Source organism: Brachyhypopomus gauderio, chromosome 8 (genome assembly GCF_052324685.1).
Source record: "Brachyhypopomus gauderio isolate BG-103 chromosome 8, BGAUD_0.2, whole genome shotgun sequence".
In the NCBI taxonomy this organism is placed as follows: Eukaryota; Metazoa; Chordata; class Actinopteri; order Gymnotiformes; family Hypopomidae; genus Brachyhypopomus; species Brachyhypopomus gauderio.
Window position 1 is genome coordinate 11,182,826 of NC_135218.1, and position 22,344 is coordinate 11,205,169.

Consider the following 22,344-nt stretch of genomic DNA (forward strand, 5'->3'; position numbering starts at 1 on the left):
CAGCGGAAAGTCTGTTAAAAGATCAGGGAAGGAAAAGCGAAGGTGTTCTGAGGGACAAAACCAGAGGTTACCCCCCCCCCTTTTGGATTTTCATTGTTTAGACCTCAACAATTTTCTGTGGTTAAAAACTAAATGAGACCCACTGTTCTTGTCATCCTGGAGTCCTAAGTGCCCTTCCTGGAGAGATATGGAGATGAAGGAATGCAAATGAATCACTTTGATTCACGTTGATTTGCTATTTCTCTATGCAGGTTTAGGCCTGAAACCAGTGTAAATGTGCAGTGGCTTTGTGCATGGAAGATCATCTGCTAACCAGCCCTCTAAAGAAAATGTAGAGAAGGAGAAAACAAACCACTGGTGCAGTTAATGCAGTGTGAGTTGCTCCTAATTCCTTCTGTCAAATTAATAGTGCTGTTGAAAATTGACTTCAACATCCCCTTACTCATTGGCACACCACATATCTACAGAGAGATGACACAAATGGGTCAGCTTTACTTTTTGACACTGTGTAATGTTGAGTAGGTGACCTAGATGAGTCATACAATTACCCAATAGCATTAGTAAGCGGTTCAGGAATTCACTCTTCGAGGCTATTTAACAAAGATAATTGCTTGCTTTCACTGTCCAGTGTCTTCTGTTTCTGTTCCCTTTTTCCATTAAAGGTCTTAAAAGGAATGTGCATGTCATATGTCACAACAGTAGTCGGAAACCATTTAATTTAAACATTCCACCTGCATTTAGTTTTATTACATATATTATTACAGAACAAGGTTTGGACTATTGCCAGCCAGGAGGATTTCACTCAAGCAAGACATGCAAATGTAAACGAGGGGTTCCAATCTAAGCCATTTGCTTCATATATTTGAGAGTATCCTCTCTCTGGCTCCCCCTGCTGGGTGGAGGACAGTTGTTATTATACTTTGCTTTGCTACTTAAGCATCAGTCCCATGGGCTCTATGACATGACAGATGGCCAGGGTTGACTTCCGCATTGGCACTGTGTTCACCTTGGCCTGTCCGACAGGATGCTATTTCTGTTTCAGTTGATCGGTCTCCCGTTGACATCAAATCACTTAGCTTTTTAGGGGACTTTAACCCTTCCCCCTCAGAAATAAACTACATTCCCATATCAATACGTGACCTTCACTTTCACCCCCCCCCCCCCCCCCCCCCAACTCTCATCCCACCATGAGATGTCAAATGGCCCAGTGGTTCAATCCACCATTCTTCCCTCACACGACTGATAAGGAATGGATTGTATTTTCTGAGCCTCGGTGCTGCTGCCCAGTTCCTGAGTCCGATTCCTCTGTTACTGCTGAACATCTCCTTCCTGATCTGCTATCTGCTCTGGGCTGTTGAAGAGCTGGTTACCTTGGGATTAAAGGTGCCCAGCAGGTTTTTGGAGCATGTCCCTGCACCCTAAGTCAGCCATCATTTTCACCACCAGGCCTGATGCTCTCTCCAAGGTTGGATTACCAAACTAAGAGACTAACTCTCCTCAACGTCTCTCAGCACCAGAGACGGTGTGCCTTCCGCCAAAACAAACATGTTCAAACACCCCTCCAAGCACCTGCATGCTTCAGTCCTGCCTCTGCAGCACGGGCTCCTTTAGACAAGTTCTCACCATGCTTTGTCAAAACTCTCCTTTATTCTTTTATTTTTCTGACTTCACTGTGTGTGTGTGTGTGTGTGTGTGTGTGTGTGTGTGTGTGTGTGTGTGTGTGTGTGTGAGACAGAGAGACAGAGAGAGAGAGAGAGAGAGACAGAGAGAGATCTGGCTCTTTCAGTGCCTGCTGTAATTAGCAGCCTGTATTGATCTGTTGAGTAGCCGCTGTACACAGTGCACCGAGCCATCTGCCAAACTCCTCTAATTCAGACTGATTACACCAACACCAGTCCCTCAAAGCAGGAGCACACAGAGGAGCCGTCACCATGGCAGCGCCGTTATGATGTCACCACAACTTTCTGCAGGTCATGACGAGGGTAAAGTATATTAGCTTTTGCAGATAAGCTTGTTCTGAGTATTACTTTATGAAATTCTTTTAAACTGAACTAACAAAAATGAGAACATGACTGGTAACAATCGTGATATGTGCTTTTAATCTGAAGATTTGATTTTACGCAGAGCAGAATATGAAGGGATCTGGTTAATTTACGACCCATTGCGCACTGCATTCAAGACTGACTTCACAAAATGACTACATTGCTACATTGCATCCTCTATCAATAGCATGGCATTATGAGCAGTTTTGATTGCCTTATAGACAACAAAGAAGTATATTCAATAGTTTGAAACAACATTACAAAGAAGTGCTGTGCTGTTGTATTGGGGCCACTATCCTTCATCACGTATAAACAACGATTGTTTTCAGTAAACATTCATTCTCAGAAGGAGTCCTGCTGTCAGGGCAGAGAAAACCTGATCCACTTTTAAAGACATCTGAAATCTGTATCTCCACGGGCTTCCATCAACTAAGAGCAGCCACACTAAAGACCTTCTCTGATCCACAGAGGGGCTGCTACAGAGAATCGTCTTGTCTTGTCTTCTCGTTAACAAGGTCGAGCAGGAGGCCACGACGGTCAACCGATCTGAACGGATAGCAAGTGGAGTTCTGGGACGGGGAGGACCAAACACAAGAGTATGAGGCATTGCGGGAAAAGAAAAAGACACTCTTGTTGAATTTCCTCTTTCCTTATTTCATGCTCTGAACTTAGGACTTGTGTGTGGTGTTATAAAATGCGTAAATGGTCATAACCTGCAAGCTTTCATAGTGCAAACAGAGAGACGTTAGAAAAACCTTGCCTGTAAATGCTAAGTAGACAAAGGTTTAGCAAAAATCCAACAAACCAAAAAGCTATAATTTTATTGCCATTACTGCCAAATGACTTCCTCTGATCTGTGGATCTCACTTTGACCATAATTTTCACTGTCATCATGCTCTCTTCTGAAAGCACACTCAGACTGTTAACATGCTGTTCCTGACACACTGCCAGTGAGATCTTAGAATGTGTTCTGCCTCCTTTCCTAACATAAGAGAGGGCCCCCGTCAGCAGTCAGCATTTATCAGTTAGTGCAGTCACCGGTCTGAACTATTGCTGGAATGTAATCAAAAATGTTACGTGCATGCACAGAAAGTGGTGACGCTATAGTTACTTTTCATCTCAAGACTTTAAAGTTAGAACAGATGTTAGCATTTCATTTGGAATCATCACAGTATTTGAAAATTCCTGGTACACTGTTGAAAACTGAAATTCTGTTTAGTCTGGTTTTATTTTTGTCCACAAAACTGGATTCTCAATTTAGACAACAATGCCTTTGAATCCGCCCCACAGGCTCCAGTCAAAACTCAGATCTTTACAAGTGTGCCAGAGAGGCTCTGAGCCATCCCAGCAGCTGGAGAACAACATTTCAGGAGATCTTCATATACGGGCCTCTGTAATGGCACTCAGTTATAGACCATTAACTCGTTCACACTCTACTGGTTCTGACACAGCTGAGAGTGAAGCAGTGAAATCTGATTAGGTCCAGGGTCAGTGCTTCTGATTATGCCATCTGGGAGTATTGATAGGCAGATCAAATAAAATAAGCATTTTTAGACCTCAGGGTTTGATCATCTCATCAATACTTCAGTAGTCCTGCACTCTTGAGAAATTAGAAGTCCTAGTGAATCCTAAGAAATTGTACAGATTCATTTTGCTCAAGGGCTCTTCTTTGGCAAAGTAACTGCAGGGCAGAAAATGTGCCCCAATAAATAACAAGATTAGACAAGGTAGGTAAAAAAAATGAGTTAAAGATGAAAATTATGATAATGTAGTCTGTTCTGCCACAAACAACTAAAATTACACATAATGAAGTAGAACACCCTTGTTTCGTCATTGTCATGGGGAAGTACCACTTTGGGCCATCAGAGGTTTGGGCTGTGGGCAGGACTCCCCCTGCCCGCCTCGGCAGGCGCATGGCTCTGCTCTGATTCCGGGCTTGAACATGGTGGCACACGTGACGTTGCTTTTCTTAGATCCACTTCTGTTGGTTGATAATCAAAGATCGTTAAGGGGGAAAAAAGGTCAATAATAAGTCTGAGATGCATTTCTGAGATCTTTAGGAGTTGATGTGGATATGAGACATGAATTAAAGTTACAGCTCAATTATGTAAATAATTATTTCTTCCTAGATCTGCAAAAATAGTCCACAAAGGCACAAGGGCGGTTACAAAATTGGGATCCATCCATTGTGCTCAAGTAAGCTGCCTCTAGTCAGATGCACGGTTGTGTACCCTCGGCCACAAGCTGGAACTCCCCTCCATCCTTGAAGAATCCATACACCACAAGCACAAGGTTTGGACTCTCACTTGCCATGTGTTTAGTTTCATCTAGACCACTGCATGGTATTGTTGCCTGAACAGAACATATATTAAAATTAGTGTTAGTGTTACATGATATACTACTACTTATATAGAGTAGCAGCTGGGGAACTTCATTTCAGGAGATCTTCATTATACAAGCCTCTGTAATGGCACTCAGTTATAGACCATTAACTCGTTCACACTCTACTGGTTCTGACACAGCTGAGAGTGAAGCAGTGAAATCGGATTAGGTCCAGGGTCAGTGCTTCTGATTATGGCATCTGTGAGTATTGATAGGCAGATCAAATAAAATAAGCATTTTTAGACATCAGGATTTTATTCTCTCATCAATACTTCAGTAGTCCTGCACTCCTGAGAAATTAGAAGTCCTAATGAATCCAAGTAAATCCTATATAGAGTATTTTGTCACACAAATAAACAGCTTAGGTGTTTCAGAGTCAGAGGAAAGTGCAAGTATAAGAGTGAATTAATGTTCTATTAGCTCCTCTGACATAATTAACCATTCAAAATGCACACCTTTAATGTGACATGCTTATTGTACATAATCTATTATATATTTTGAAAGATTGCTGTTTTCTAGAACTGCAACGAGTCTATAAATTAACTTAAAATGTATACATTAACCTGAACATATTTAGCATGTTTAAACTAACAGTTTATAAAACACACGGTGCATTATGTCCCACTGAATGATGTATAAAACCTGCTCACACGCACCTTTGGTATTTGAAACAGTGAAAAAGACACCCTTGATGCCTTGTGTGTTCTCCTAGCTGGCATTCTGTTGCCAAGTTGTTACAAACACAACCTTTCATCTAAACGTCTTATTGGCTCCAGATCAACTCATGCAAACCCTTTCTCCAGGCTGGAGGAACTTCAGACCCACTACATAAGGACCACCACATGCCTGACTGAGCCAAGGACCATGCTGCATGTCTGTTGAGCTTTTCAGTCTGTGTAATCTGCTTTCAGAGGGTCTGTCTGTCTCCTCCAGGGACGAGTCCCAGCTGCTGTCCTGCGGGGCGTCTGGACGTCACAGGTCGGCGGTTTCTCCGCTCTGCTCTAAACTTCAGAACAGCAATTTTCTCTGATGCCACAAAGTCACGGAGTGAGCAGCCGGGCAGGCGGGGGTTAGTCTTCAGCCTGGCAGGCACACACAAGCCCCTCCCACGCAGCAATGGACTGCACACAGAGCGCAGGGTCCCCGCCTCCTTTACTTGATTGGACTAGACAAGTGTAAATGGTGTGTTACGGTAAACAGAGGTTAACGTAACGTGTTATGGGGTCCACAATGCTAAAACATTCTAAGCTAACATTTATGACATTGAGTGTTTACATTAGGATCCATTGTCTTTGTGCCACCAGTGAAGCAGTGAAATATATTTTTTATGAATTAGAAACTACATGAAAATGTAACAATCAGAAATGACTAAAAAATATACATATTTGTAGCGTATCATGGGTTTAATATGTGGCAAGCAATGGTGTTTATCACCAAATCTCAGAATGCCAAACAAGGACAAAATACGGCATGCAGGGAACATTTTGTCCTCCAGAACAGTAATGACTCTCCTTGTGTGGCTGGCAGTGAGGCAGAACAACGCTCCTCCTGTTTACACCTTGTTTATTAGGAGTTCCTCAGGTGTGACAAATGGGCTTTTGTTTATCTGCACTACTCAATACACCAGGTGACTGTAATCTGATGAATTACGGCAAATGAATATCTGATTGGTGCAAATCACAGAAAATCGTGGCACTCTGAGAAAATCTAAGGGCTTTCTCCAAAGCACTGGCCTTACTGGGAGGCTAATGAGGGGAGAATGATTGCTCACTGACTGGTACTGTTTGTACCACCTCTGGTGTCAAAATACCCCAGACCAAAAACACTTTCTTCTACTTCATTATCTCTGTGCATTGAACCAACCTCTTAACAATATCACCTTGTCAGGCTGTCACACTACCGCCATCAAGTGGAAGATGGCAGTACTGCAGGTTCATGCTCTGATGCACCTGGAGAATCACACGTCCAGAGAGTAAGCATCAGACAAGTCAGACAAGTGGGATTCCAATGAAGAATCTTTTTGCATATATTGTGCAAGAAAAAAATTACTACATCACTTGCAGAATAACTTAAAAGGGATTTTCAGTAACTGCACACGCAACTTCTAGACACTGTTAATTCAGGTATTTCTTCAGATGGTACGAAAACCATTACATATACTGGGTTACGCTGTCTGTCATACAAGTTATTAACAGTTAAGAACAAAGCAAGAGTGAAGGAAGGAGTGCACAGTACCCATGTCCAATAAGGTCAAAAAGGTCATTTGTTTTTATTTTGGATTTGAGAATTCTTCACATCCAAACAGTGGCATGGTGTACAATTAACCTACATCACAGGGAGGATCCAACCATTCAAACACTCTTGAACAAACAGCACCACGATAACACCGTGTTAAGAGGAGGGCAAAAAACAGCATGTCAATATTCACAACCCACTAATACAGACGGACGGCAAGTTTGCTTTTATGAATGTTGAGTCTAGAGAAGGAGAAAGTCTATGTTACCTTAGCATACGTACAGTTTAGCATACATTCAATACACACCCATAATAATTAACAGCATACTTCCCCCAAACAAAACAAAACAAAAAATTCCAGAATATTCAGTTCATACAGGCTGTAAAGGACAGGGGGGGCACCTTAGTGCCTCAGTAACCGTGCAAGTACCGTAGAAGATCTGACTAGGCCTGTAGAGCTGGAGAGACAAGCACAGTCTGAGCTACATTAACAGGGACGAGAAGGAAGTGAAGAAATGACTCTGTGGCAAGATCCAGAGGGCGCCCTTCCCAAGCCCGCCTCCGTCACCAAACTCCAGCACCAAAGGGCCCAGTTCCCCCACACACTCACGGCTGTGCCGCATCACCTGCAGGGGTCGTTACTGAGACGGGTGAATGTACTACGGGCAAAAGATCCCCGACTCCAGAGCCTCTGATTGTTAGTTGATCAGTCACAACACTGGTCATTCCAAACTGTTGATCAAAGTCTGCAAATAATGTACCGCACAGTTGTTCAAAACATCCCAGATGACTAAAAAAAGAAAGACGAGGTTGTCATGATACATCAACACCAGATGTCCACCGGTTCTTCATTATAATCTAAGAAAGTCCTGCTTGTGCTCATGTTTGGAGACATTGACAAAGTCAGTCTTACAAACTATAAGCAAACTGGAATGTAAGTTTGTAAAAATTCGAAAGACCTTGAACATAAAAATCCCTCAGCATCCCAAGTCAGTAATGTTGTCAGTATGTCAGTGTAACGGGGAGTGTGTACATGAGAATTGTTAGCTTTGAGATGTTGCACTCTGCCAAATTGGCCCTACGCCAAAGCCACTAAAAGGAGGTTAATGCTGATTTTAATAATCTTAATATACAGATACAGACTACATTATTCAGCAGCAGACTTTCAATGCCCTTTGTAGAACTCTAACAGAACATACGAATACCAGCATTTACCAGCAGGGGGCAGGGGAGAGCAGGGCCGTGCCTGTTCTCACCACCAGGGGGCAGTGTATTAACAGTTGCAGGGCACAGAAGCCAAAGCATCGGGGCTTTCAAGACAAAGGGAACGATCACAGGTCAGGATGGAACTGCACACACTTAAGAGACCTCATCAAAATCATAATCTGAAAGAGCAACAGTATGTGTAAGATATGATCGTCAGTGCTACTTTCCTCAATAAAAGGCCTAGAACAAAGCAAACACGACCGTGCTGCTCCGAACAGTTCTGTCTGGACAAGCGGCATATCGGCATTTACAGGCTTATAGTTTGTGACGTCGCTAATCCCGCGGTCGAGGCAGGCGGGCGCGAGCCCACCGAATGACAAAGCGCGCGCAGTAGGAGGAGCAGCACGCCCTTCTCAGTCAACAGTTGCTACGCGGTGCACGATGAAGATATGCATGGCACGCGCTGGAGAGGGACGGGCACGCGCACTTGAACCAAAGACCTAAGGCGGATTTCTGTGCCAGTGATGCATAAAGACAAGAGCTCGACTCTCTCAGCGACCCTCACGCTCACCTGAAGTGTGCACTAACCAATACGTTATTCTTCAGCGGACTTACATTTTTTTTTGCAACTATACAAACCATTTACATAGTGTAGATATGAGCCGAACAGGCAAGAGGCGGCGACCCAAGGAGGCAGTTCTGCACGCGTGTTTGGAGTCGGTAGGGAGGGGGGGGGGGGGGGAGATCAAAGACGAGAGGAGATCTGGGTCAGCCGGGCAATCTTCACGCCTGAGCGGCTTTTCCCATTGCAAGTGTGGTGGGGAGGAGGGGGCTAACTGGAAACCAGCTAAGGGCGAACTGGAAGTGATATGACAGATTGGGGGCAGCACAGAGCCTCCCAGTAGGAGCTGGATTACTGTCACGTGTCAAGTTGTCAATCTGAAATTAGCAATGGTTTCTCAATGCCCCCCGAACGCATACATGTAGGACATACAGTTAAATTACGGAGCTGAATTAATTAGCTAATGTTTACTAACTGCATATGGAGGTTATAAAGCATGTTAGAGCCCTTTCATTTTTGCAGGCAGCAATGAATATTAATATTCCTCAATAATACCATTAATTAGGGCACCTGAATGATGATGTGACTGACATGTTTGCACGTCCACATGCACCTAGGAACAATGCTGTGCTCTGTAGCACGACACTGTGGCCATATGAGACTGGAGATTTCTAGAAGCAGAATTCGGAGATCAGAATTGTGAAAGTGCTGACTGACCGTTCAGGGCTAGCCATGGATATGACACATTTCGCTTGTGCGTTTAGTTGCATGTCAGTTCAAGTACTTTGCAAATAAAGCAACAGTCTGATACAAGACTAATACCAGTTTTCCTTCTATGAACAATTCACTGGGCTAGAATACCACCTACAACAGCACGGAAAATATCTTTACTACACAGTATAGCTATATTTAACTTTGGTGGAATCATTTAATATTAAGACTTAAGGATATGTGTGAAACTACACGTACTTTTGTAGAACTTCCTTTTCTACACCATTATTCAAGACAAATGTCAACTATGAGCTCATAAATGTTTAGTTTACATGTGACAAATGAGATACTTAAACATGGTTATGATCCATCTGCAGTGAGAGGAATAACTGGGTGGGTACGGATGTATTTCATATTTATGAGTTATAAAAAAGAATTTCTGATGAAGATGAAATGAAGGGTGTAGTCTGCAGTAGCATAAATGGCTCAGTGAACAGAGGACCCATGTTAATGAACAACTGCCTGCTGGTTTGTGATCTTGAGTTTTGATAAATGCCATTCTTGCCTGTTCTGTCCACACATGTACATTTTAACATTAAAAAAGATAAAGAAACTAATTAAAAATTATATACAAATTAACCTACATCTTTACCACAGGTTTCTTACAATTAGTTGGTAATGTATACTTATGTTTCAATGTCTGCATCTCATATATGTTTACAACTTGGCTATGTTGTTACTTAACTGAGCATCCCTTATACTACAAATCAAAAGGCATTACAAGTTCAAGTATAGTATATCTCTATTTACAACAGCTCATAGGTGGCCCTGTGGGCAGTCTTTGAGTGGCGGGGTCTGGGGAGGGGGCTCTTTTAGAACTTCTCTGACAGAACTTCTCTAACTTAAGAACAAGTCTTCTGGTCAACCAGTGCAGAGAAACAAAATGTCAAACTTAGTCTTACTCATCTTGCAGTAAGATCGTGCCAAAAGCAAAAGATTGGCCAGAGGATGACAAAAATAACAAAAGTAATAAAGAATAAAGAAGCTCTGAGGTGTTAATATATACTATATGCATACTACACGCATATATATGTATATATATGTGTGTGCGCACACACGTGTGTGAGTGTGTGTGTATATATATACACATACATACATACATACATACACACACACACACACAAACATATGACGCACACCCATACACACACACATATGTAAATATGTACTATACCAGCACGCACACTGATTCTTTTCAAACTTTTTTTTCCCTCACCTCATATTTGATCGTGCTTCACAGAGCACTATACTGCTAAATTTCATGTTCGTCGTTGCCGTAGCAACACAGTCTCACTTCTTGAGTGTTCAGAGGCTCATTCTGAATAAAAAAAAAAACAAAAAAAAAAAAAAAACACACATCTTCCCTCATTTCGGTCTTCAGACGCTTGACACGAAATCACACCTCCACGGCTCAGCAGTACCGGGAGCCGTGTCTGCTTCTGACCTCCGACCTCTGACCCACCCTGGATGGGCTTACGCGCTGCCGCCTTGCTTCTCGCCGGCCGCGGCCGAGCCGCTGGGGAAGCTCTTCTCGGTGGGCGTGACGGCGGGGCTGCCCACCCCGGACGAGCCGGAGCTGCTGGACCGGTGCTGCGTGGGCGGCGGCCTCGCCGGCCTGACGGGCGGGGGGCGGAGCTGGGCCCCGGCCAGGCGGGCGGAGAGCGCCGGCTTGAACGTGGTCATCATCTCGGAGGAGGAGCCGCCGCCCCGTCGCAGCGCCGCGTCCGGGTCGCGGATCATGATGGTGTGCAGCGGGCTGGCCGGCTCCGAGCCCACCGGGTTCTTCAGGGGCTCCAGGGTGTCCAGCACCACGTCCGGCGCCTGCTTGGCCGTGTTCTGACGCTCCAGCTCGCGAAGCTCGTGGAGAGCCGTCGTCATGGTCTTCTCTATGTCCTGCACAGGAGACGTGCGGCCAAACGCATTACACTCCAATGCTTTGTATAAAAAGACATTTAATATAACAATAAACTATTGACAACACAGTTAATGCAGTGTTCCTAGTGCCCGTCTTATTATTAGCAACAACGTAATACTTTCTAGAATGTTCCCTACACTCTACTGGGCAAAGTTACGAGGTATTCAAACTCACCTCACACAGCTCCTGTCTTTGCTCTGTATTTCTATCAGAGTCTGTACGTCAGTGCTGTATGTTATCTGTGACATTCACACAGCACCTCAGCCCGGCCTCTCATGTAGTAAAACTTACTGCCTGTCCGCCCTTATTCAAAACAATGAGCTCTGCCTCCGTCTTACGAGTCCACACACCACATTAAGGCTGCAATGATGAGGGGTGTAAAACTAGGCCTGCGTGTGTGTGTGTGCGCATACACACACACATACGCACACACGCACACGCCTCCTCATACTAAACTGTGACACACAAAATCACTCCTGATAGTCAAGGGCTTCAGAAACATCTATTCACTCTCTTAATGTCTTGTCTGAGTCTCTTGGCCTCTGACAAGTATGCAAATATTTGATTTGACTCTGAGGAAGATACTACATGACTAGAAACCCCCTACCACAAACCCGCCGACTCGAACTGCATATTAATCTAGAGCTAGCAAGAGTAATTAAGGATCAGAGACAGAATTGAATCATCTCGTCTTGCCTGCCTGACAGGACAATCAGATAGTAAACTCGACACTCAGGGCAAAATTAAATACTGAGAAAAATAACATCTATTCCATTTCATAACTATGCCCTTATGTCTGCCATTTGTTTCCCATTAGCTAAACCCAAACACAGAGCGTGTCGGTGTAAAACATCATTAACTGCCCTATGCCGCTGTCTTCTTTATTAAACCAATGTTGAATAAATTAGATGAAATCAGTCGCGGTTCATGCCTAGTCCTGCTTCAGGGCAGCTGAGGTGTTCAGGCCTCCTGAGCTCCACCACCGACACACAGGCCAGAGCATCGAGACCGTCACCCCCAGGCCGGCGCCTTTCAGACGACACTTTACACATTAACACTGCGTTGCCTATGTTTAAACATGTTACAGAATTTAAACTCCCGAACGCATTCGATTTTTTCGCCAACTTGCGCCTTTGGGGAGCTGGAGAGGGCGGAACGGTCGTTAAAAACTGCTGCGCTGTACAGCTGGATGAGTCAGAGACACGGGGTCTTCTTCACCTCAGCGAGGGCCTCGGCCTCCAGGCTCTTGTGGTCCCCCAAGCTGCCGTGGCGCGTGGTGGCCGTGCCGGCCCTCAGCGGGTGGCCCTCGGGGTAGGCCTTCCTCTCGGGGTAGTTGATGCTGCCGGCGCTGCCGAAGGTGCCCAGGCGTCTCTTCTCGGGACTGTCCACGCGCGCCCTGCTCACCGCCGCTTTGTGCGGGCTGCTGGGGCAGGCGGAGGCCCGGGGGGGCGTGTCGGCGCCACGCGGGGGGCTGTGGCTCTCCGTCCCGCTCCGCCGACGGGGGATGGCGGCACCGTCCGAACGCAGCCTCACCCTGGAGACAGTGAGGTCGCGGTTAGCTTTTACTCCCCCCGACCACAGGGACGCCGCACAGATACCGCTGACATATTTGTCACAAAGGTCAAATTCAGCACTCTCACTTGTACACTGTAGACTTTTAGTAACTGTTAGATTTATATCGGTGTTGACAGAAAGAACTAATGTTACTATAATCCACACCAATCTGTTACAACACGTCTACCTGTGTGTTCTCTATACATAAGTACCATTACGATTGAGATTCCTCTAACTGCATTTGTCTTTACATTGTTGATACTAGATGAGCCTTAATGCTAAAAGTCAAGCCGAGACATAGATGGAGAATATTTAGCTGAGTTGACTGTGTCTGGCAGGCACAGACTTCAACAACACACCCGTTACCAGCACTGAACACAGGAGACGTTGACCCACCTGAGGCTGCACACAGCTCTGCACTGCAATTAAAAAGACTTCCAGAAGGGTCCAGGAGTCCCCTGTCCCTGGGCACTGGGCTAGTTCTTCAGCGCTCAGAAGAACAGCTACCCCTCCCACCACCTCGGAGCTCATCAGGCGGTTTAAAGGCCTTTTACATTATTACACAGCTGGAAAATATCATTCAGCTTTGAAGATGCTTTTCTTCCAAGTTAAATCCCTAGCAGTAGCAATGATGAGAAGGAGAACCACACTAACTATTTATAGGAGTTAGTTAAGAGAAGAAAGAAACGCCTCGCTCCGTTAGCAGCATCAAGGCTCCTCCCTGTGGGAGGGCACAATCCCTAGACTCCTCCCAAATGAAAAGTCACGGCCCCTCCCCGTCTCGCAGCTCACCTGCCCATCACGCCGCTGAAGTTGTACTCCGCCGACTGCTCGCACGGGGAATGAAGGTCGTTTTTGGACGAGGCCTTGTCATCCAGCAGGGGTCCGCTGCTGGCCTCGCTGTCCGCCTTCTGACTCAGGCTGTCGGAGAAGGCGTCGTCCCTGGGGGAGGGGGGCCAGCCATTAATGGAGCCGAAGGGAGTGATTATTAATCACGCTCGCCAGTTCATCTCCAGCGGTGTGTGATAGGTTCTCTAGACCGGAGTTCACTTTATAAACTAAACCGACACTTTAAACTTGCACTTGCAGCAGAAGGATTTTAAGAGGACCACTTTGTCTTTCTCTTAGCAAAGCCTGCATTGCTATCAGCTCATGGGCAGAGAGCATGCAGCACAAAATTCCCCTGGAAGCTTTGCGGTGGAAGCGCCTTCTGCAGCGGAGGAGGCCATTCTTCCCCATCAGGCCCAGAACTTGTGCTCGATTGGGTCTCATTTGTCACAATGACAAGCAGATAAAAAGCTGCCGGAGCAGAGGGATCACCTCCGATCACAATCTACATGGAGCAGGCCCCTTAAACGCCACTCAGCGCCATTATGTTCTAGACTGGATTTGAAAATGTTAATGGCAGAATGGCGGGTGCGATTGGACGCTCTTAAGACAGAGAGGCGAGGACCCAGATGGCTCGGTCCATTCATATCTTCCTGTGTGGGACATGGTTTCATAGAACAAAACTGCACTGGAGTGTATGGCACTCGGCTCAGGGCTTGAACGCTCCTGAAGGATTCAGCGTGAAGCTGTCCTGTGGTGGTGAAGGGAGATGCACTAACACTGGCGTGTGGATGAGTGTGCACTCACAGGTCCTGCACTACGATGTACTGGTGAGGGATGAGGCCGTCCACCCCGTTGTGTCTGCCTTCCCACCAGTCCTCAGAGGCTCGGTGGTACAGCAGGAGAGACGCGCCCTTCTTGAAGGAAAGCTCTCGGGGGGTACGCCCCACGTAGTCAAACTTGGCAATGGCCTCGATCTGCTCCACCTCTGAAAGAAGGGATGGAAGAAGAAAGAGGAGAGAGAGAGACAGACAGAGAAAAGATCAAGAGAGTGAGAGAAACACATAAACAGGAAAGAAATGGCATGTATTAATATGCATGGTTTTGAGAGCGACTCAGAAAATAAACGTAATGCACGAACACACACACACACACAGACACACAGCCATAAGTTACACTACAATACCCCAAAAGCCCCAAAGTCTCTCTCTCTCTCTCAACATTAAACATTAAATGAGGGGATGCACTTTCATTTCCTGCCTTAAAATGACCCTCACAGAAACACCTTTTAAAAAAAATACACGGTCAGGCTGTTCAAAATGCAAAGCAGGTTGTCTCCAGTCCCCAGCAAATGTGCCACTTCACACGGGCTGCATGTCATTAGTCTGAGCAGAGACAAGACAGGCTTCAGCTCTGGCCGGCAGACAGCCGGGTCAGGAGGGGTTAAACAGATGCCCGGAATAAACGTTCCCCCAGTAGGGAATCTCCAATTCAACCGGCAAAGCCAATCGGCTCCATTAAGGGCTTCAGCCAGGGGTGAAATTACCTACAGACAGAGGACGGAGGGACAGAGAAAGCAGGAGACAGATGGAGATGGAGGTGCAGACAACTCCACTCCTTTATGCTGTGTGCTCTTGAGCAGAAGGTAATACGCTGGCCACAATTTTTCCACAGGCCGTGCGGCCTCTTAGGAGAGGCGATGCGGAAACAGGCCACCGCTGTGCCGTCTCTGCTGGACGCGTGATGACCACAGTCACAGCGGGAGGTTTTAAAACTCGTTACCAGTTCTGCCTGCAGAATCTCAGCACATGCTGAAGCCAGTGGAGAGTGCGATGGACACCGTGCTGCACAGCGGTTAGCGGCAGCGCTACTCAGAATGGGCCGTTTGGGGCGCTCCCCCCCGCCCAGGCTGACTGTAGGCCGATAGGGTCTAAAAGACTTTTCAGTGTATGCAAGTGTAATGCACTGCCCACAGGCAGCTGAGGCGGGGGGTTAGGCTGCTGCGTGACAGGGTGAGTGAGGGAACAGGGAGGCTAGGAGATGGAAGACTGACTGAGAAGTCCTGTGGACAGCAGGAGGGCGGGAGATGCAGGATATGGGGCGAAGGAACCAGAACCGGACAGAGTGAATCAGCCCAGAGCAAAAGGCAAAAAGAACAGCGAGAGATGGAGAGGGAGGGAGAGAGCGAGGGAGAGAGAGAGGGAGGGAGAGAGAAGGAGGAAGGTTGAGAAAGTGAGAGAAATTCAGCAAGCACAACTTGTCTAAAGCCTTTTGTAACCCTTGGCAGTCAAATTGTATTTAAGATCTGCCTTGTTATCACCTCACTGCTTGCCAGCCAATGAGATGCCTCGCTTGCTCTCTTCTGATTGAACAGCAATCTGTGTGGTTGAGGAGCCTGTCAATCAATGCATTGACTATGGGAAAACACCAACTGAATTCATTTAACCCAGTTCCTGTGAAACCCATTTCTCACAGCTTAAAAGCAAACTGAAGCAGCTCCAGTCTGTGCTGTGCACACATGTGGAGAAGTCGTCTACATAAATTACACAGGCATTGCTGATATATCATTGCAAAAGCAAATGGATCATTTAATGAACTGCATACTGAACACATCAAGCCAAATAAAGAGTCGAATATTCCCTCACCCATCTGCTTTCAATGGAGAGGAAAGTTTCATGTAAACACACGTGCTTACGTACTGACACACACACACACACACACACCGCACACCCAACCCCACCTAAAAAAAACCCTTGTCATATACTTAGAAATTTACATGACAATTACAAAGAGGCAGAAATGTTGTCTACACAATACTTTTTTTTTTAATCTACATCTTTTCAAATGGGAGATGAAAATATTTCTCGACACTGAAGTCACAGTGCATAAATCGTGAGGCAGAGCTGATGAAGGTGGCGACAGAGACAGCCCAGCAAGGCCAAGACAGCAGGTCAAATGGAAGAGATGACTGAGCAAACAGGAGAAACACACGAGAAACACAAGAGCCTGTAGGTCTGGCAGTACCGTCATCGCTGGTGTGGGGCTCGGTCCCATTGTCTGCCTCATCAATGGTGCCAGGTTCACTGTGGGGGCTGTCACTTTATATACACACACACACACACACACACACACACACACACACACACACACACACACACACACACACACACACACACACACACACACACACACACACACACACATCTGTCAACACAACAAGAACATTTCCAAAGCAGTACAAATACCAACAGCACCGCTGATACCCACTGTAGCAAATGTCTCTATGCACACAGACACTTATTCAACGATCGACCCAGAGCTTCAGAGCGGCCGCTTACCAGTACTCCTCTCCTCCAGTCATACACTTCTCGTAGACGGGGCCGTCCAGCTCACGCTGACTGGGGAAGATCACCTCGCTGTGGATGATGATGGTCTTGATGACCTCGTTGACGTGCGCCTGGCAGGCCACGGGGTCCTGGCCGTCGGGGATGGGCATGAGGGTGGGGCCGAAACAGATGGCCAGATTGTAGGGGTCCATCATGTTCTCATCACTGTACTGGGACAAGCTGGTACGAGTGAGGACAAGAGAGGGAGAGACGGGTAAGGATCAAGGCCTCCGTGTTAACACGGTCCACACTTCCACACATCTGTTGGACTAAATACAGCACACTGTTGTGGAAAGCGACATTTCATTTATTGCAGCACTACACTCGACTGGCTTATGTTCAACATTAATCTCTCTATTTTGTCTAATAAAGTATTTCTTTGCATTCCGATGCACGTGTTGACAAACCTACGCTTGCATATTTGCTGATCTCTACTACATATTGGCTCTTACAAGTATTTAAATCGCACAGGTTTAACTCCTCGACATGGTATGGTGATGCACACCTGAATCTCAATCAGCACTTGAGGCCGTGGTGCCACTGTTATATTCAGGACATAATTCAAAGAACACAGCGGCCAGGCAACACGCCCCATCTGCACTCATCAGCTTTTCTGCCATTCAGGGTCAGCACAGCAAATTGCAACCCCCTCCACCCCCAATACAACTGCACAGCAAACCACACCGAAATGACACCATGTCCATACATCACTGTGGCCATACAGATAGCTGGAGAGGCAAAGAGAATAAAGGCAGCAGAGAGAGAGAGAGAGAGAGAGAGAGAGAGAGAGACAGTGACAGAGACAGAGAGAGAGAGAGAGAGACAAAGACAGAGAGAAACGGGCAATTAAAATGTGTCTGGGTGCCAATCTCATGTCCTGTGGGATCTACTTGTGAGAGCATAGATTATATATACATTTCTCATTATCGCCCTCTACTGTTCTGGGGTGGTCGCATGAGAGTTATTTTGCATTGCATTTACACTCATGTCACGTTAGGAGCTTAGTTCAGATGACTACAAAAAAAAAGTAGAAAAAAAAAACGTGGTAGTTAAGAATATTGGCTGACGGTTCATTTTAAATAGTCATTTGTTGCATCTTTGCATTCTGAAACTTGTTCACAGTGAAACAAGCAATGTTTTGCTAATTAAAAGAAAATGTTTTAATGAAATGAAAGCTTGCATTTGAAACGTTAATGCACCAATCTTATCTTACCAAACTTATCTAGCTAGCTGAAAATTATGCAACAATAGGAAAGTTGCTACTCGTGTTACAACTACATAAACATTTCTCATATAACCAGAACCACCAGCAGACATACACAGTTAGCTAACAACATAATTAGCTAGATAAGTTAGCTTGCTCGCAATAAATAAATAAATAAATAGACACAGACAGAGAGGCAGACAGACAGAGTGTGTAAATAAGAGCAAAGCTGTTTAGGTAAAAGCACAGGATGTAAGATCACATTCTCTGTTCTGCAGGGGAGAGCGTACAGAGGGAGCATTAATAACAGCACAATAAAACAGGACAGGTATAGTAGAGCCGAGAGCGATGGCTCTCTGCTGGCATAAAGAAGCACTAACGCACGACTCAGACGCCACAGCACATTGGACATGAACAGTAGGAGCTGTTCAATAACATCTGAACGTAATGAATGTCGGTCTCTTTGCCTGCAGTTATTCACGTACATGATGATGTACTATGCAGCGAAGCCCCCTTACACAAACAATGAGATATAAAGAAATCTCTCCCAGTCTCACCGAAATTATACAGCCATGCCAAAAGGTTAAAAGCCCTGAGACTCACTGGTTAAGAAAGGCAAAGAGATATCTCATGACGATGATGACGGTACGAGGAAGAGTGACGATAATCTGCTGAATGTGATGGACTCTCTCAGCCGGCGACTCGAGCTCTAAAACAAACAAGACGCGAGTAAACAATCCTGCACATCTTTCACACTGAACCAACTCACCAAGTCCTTCACAAAGGGTTTAAACGGCTTCCCTCCCTCCGTCACACAAACCCAGCCAAGCGATGGCTCTGGCACCCTAGTGCCTCCAGGGCTCTCCCAGCAGGCCGAGCATGCGGTGGAACTCACTGATGGTGGAGATGAAGTCCAGGAAGCGTTCCTTTGGGAACAGCGGGTTCTCCAGGCCTCGGAAGTAGAGCTTCAGAACCCCGGCCACAGAGTTTATGTCATGATCGCTTTGATCGTCCACGAGTGGGTCTTCACCTAAAAGAGGGGACACCCGTAATGTCAAAGGCCCACTAGAGTGACATTTACACAATTTATGATGCACTCATGTGAACTGGCAACACAATACTGAATTAATAACTGCATGTTTAAAATGAAGGGGAAGGTTGATCCATCCCTGCAAACACCAATTAGCAATTCAGTCTGAGTTCATTTTACAGAAAGATAAGACCATGCCAAATTCAGTTTTCAAATGTCATTTCCCCCTTTTCTCTGTAAAGTTAATCTTTTCTGACATGTACTGGCAAAAACAAATTGACAGAGTTAAGAGGGAAAAAAAGCAATTGAAAAACAATAAAAGCTCTTCCCTTGGACACCAACCTCTCTCAAATGAGTTTTTAATATCGTTGACTTCCACCTGAGATCCAGGAACTCGAAATATGCCCTGCTGCTGCAAGCCTGAAACCGAAATGGCAACATGAAACCAGAACAGCACCGGAGCGCCGACATTATCGGAGCGACACAACCTCCGATGACACGAAAGCGATGTGAAAATGCATAACACAGGGTAGGAAATACAATTTGGTCGTAAAAGGGACTTTTTTGCTACATGAGGCAGAGGCCCCTCGGTTTCGTACGGTTTCCATTAAAGCCACAGATCGGTTCCTGAGATTTCATTAGATGTGGAGGGTAAAGAGAGAGACGCCCCAAGGCCAGTTTAGACGTAATAACATATGAAAGGTAGACAAACAACAGAGTGAAGGGTGGAGAAGGTAATCTGATAGAGGAAATTAAATGAAGAGCGCCTATCCCAACATCATCTCAGAGAATCTTAGAAGTGAAGCATTAGCTACTTTCATGAAAGGAAAATCTGAAATGAAATGGAGATACTGTCGAGCCCAGGCCAGCTCGGCCCTGTAGCGTCGTGCGTGCACACACAGCTCCTGGACAAACGTAGAGCAGCACTTTTAGTACAGCCGTGTTGCTGTTGGCCTGCACGCTGGAATTAGCAGAGATTTAAGACATTCTGAAGCCTTCAGATCCATCTCTCTGTGATCCATTATTCAGCCTGATGGAGGAGGGCGAAGGCAGGTCTTGCTTTAGTGGCATTGGGACGCTAGCATTACAGGAGAGTGACGTGCAAGTCGAGGTACCACCACAGACTCCAGTACAATAAACTGGGATCCCTTGACCTGACTGCTAGAGGTCGAATCCTCTACGTTTATGAAGACTACACGCTTTTGCACCACAAATTTGTTCTGGAGGAGAAGGGCCTGAGCCTGTAGTCCTCGTATCTCAGCGACTTCAGCTCACCTCTCCCTAACAGATGGCACACTGGGAGAGCCGTCACTCTGTAAACCTTCCGATAGCCACAAACCCTTTAGCAGATGTGCCTGGGCAGATTAGTCTATATTCAAATTAGCATTTGTACTAAAATCTACAGATCTACCACCCTGCCATTTAGTGCGCACAAAGCACTTCACCAGTAACACAAAGAGGGGTTTTATGAGAACTCTCTCCTAGCTGTTAAGAGCTTTTAAGCAAATGTGAACAGGCCAAAGTGAAGTCTGAACTGCTTACCATATAGATTGATGTAGCGGACACAGCTCTCCACCACAAGAGGAATGGGCTGACCTGAATCCTGAAGACACAAACCAAAGACAATGCAGACGCTGTAATATCGTTTGTTCGTGGCAACGTTTTTTTGTGTTAGTCGATTAACCGAAGCAATGTGTATGTGATTGTGCTGTCAGTCCATCACAATTTTACTCCAACAGGTGAAAAATGTGAAAATATTTTGAATAAGGGGGAAGTTAAAAGAATGCATTAGCATGCTTTTAGTAAAGAAGAATGCATTAGGCACTTTATAAAGCCTTTATAAACACGCAAAATTAACAAATATAAGTTAATTTCCAATTGAATTACAAACAGGGAGGACTCTGTTAAATCAGCACTACAGCTGTACGGTCCTTCCTCAGGGTCATCAGAGACCAAATCGGCAGTACTAGCAAACACACATGCATGTCCTAGGGTGGCCCGTGGGCTACGGTACCTGGTTGCGTATACGGGCATTCCGTCTTCCCCTAGGACAGAAAGCAGAGGCCAGCGGAGAGCAGAGGGGTGAGAGAAGCAGGAGAAATCACAGTTAGAGAAGAAGGACCGACAGCATCGCCACAGAGACGACCCTGTCGTTCCCGAGCCTCGGAGAGGCCGGCACGGAGGGGCTGGAGATGCAGCAGGGGGCGGCGTGGCGAGCGCTATCTACGGCCCGCGCTCACTCCTGTGCGGGAAGCAGCGGCGTGAGCCGCTCCGGAAGCCGGCAGCCGCGGCCCGAGAGCAGCCACGCTTACGGCGCGCATCGTCACCGCCAGTGGAGGCAGGCGTCGTGAGGCAGGAGGAGCGAGGTAGCAGTGACGGAGGCGCCCGGGGCGGAGGGAGCGAGGGAGTGGGGATAGGAGAGAGAGAACGAGTCTGAGTGCCACAGAAAGCCCTCCAGGGAGGTAGAGGGCGCCGTCTCAGCACGGTACCTTAATGAAAGTCTCCATATTTCCATTAAACAGCTTATGATTATAGACGGAGCGTGGCCTGGGCTTCCGCAATTTCTGTGGTTTCGGGGGGAGGGTGGGGGGTCTGGGGATGGGCAACAAGGAGGAACAAACACACACACACACACACACATATATATAACACCAAATTTGGTGACATGCTACACCGTGCAGACCCTTGCAGAAATCCAAGCCCAGTGTAAAATTGAGGCATCTAATTGATTCATTTCTTGCTCATGTCAAATGTTCCAGTGCAGGTTATAATAACTAAGGAAAAGGGTTCGGAATTCATTCAGAAAAGCTTCAAGGACAGAGAAGTGGCGTTTCACCTTAATAGAGGGCAATTATGATCTAACTGATCTAACCCCTAATTAACCCATAAGAACCGCAAGAAAGGTTCTGTTACCTCAGGTAAACGGGTCTTGCACAAGCCCTTATACATGCACATACTGTGCTATGACAGCTTAATTGCGCCCTAAAGTTGTTACAGATCAACAAGAATTCAATAAGAGTCAAATATCATGTTCCACTGCACTTCACCTGTAAAGCTCAGGGGAATCTCCCAAGGCAGGAGGGCTTGTGAAGTTAGATTTCAATTACAGCCACATGTATAATGCTGCTGCCAACACTACAGGAGCTAAAGGGTTTGAAACAGGACCCATGCAACCAGAACACCAGGAATCGTAACTTTCGTTGCTATAGATGTAAAGGGTAACGGGATC

General features: G+C 46.1%; 1 protein-coding gene across 1 annotated transcript in view; it reads right to left on the reverse strand.

Moving 5' to 3' along the window:
* Positions 1 to 6,669: 6,669 nt before the first annotated feature.
* srgap3 (SLIT-ROBO Rho GTPase activating protein 3) overlaps positions 6,670 to 22,344 on the reverse strand; it is a 71,708-nt gene continuing 56,033 nt past the window's right edge. Inside the window, 11 exon segments of the mRNA XM_077014384.1 lie at positions 6,670 to 11,091; positions 12,332 to 12,647; positions 13,460 to 13,609; positions 14,303 to 14,483; positions 16,520 to 16,593; positions 16,834 to 17,061; positions 18,689 to 18,794; positions 18,981 to 19,115; positions 19,458 to 19,535; positions 20,658 to 20,718; positions 21,130 to 21,160. Coding sequence (XP_076870499.1) covers positions 10,672 to 11,091; positions 12,332 to 12,647; positions 13,460 to 13,609; positions 14,303 to 14,483; positions 16,520 to 16,593; positions 16,834 to 17,061; positions 18,689 to 18,794; positions 18,981 to 19,115; positions 19,458 to 19,535; positions 20,658 to 20,718; positions 21,130 to 21,160 — 1,780 coding nt within the window. The 3' untranslated portion in view covers positions 6,670 to 10,671.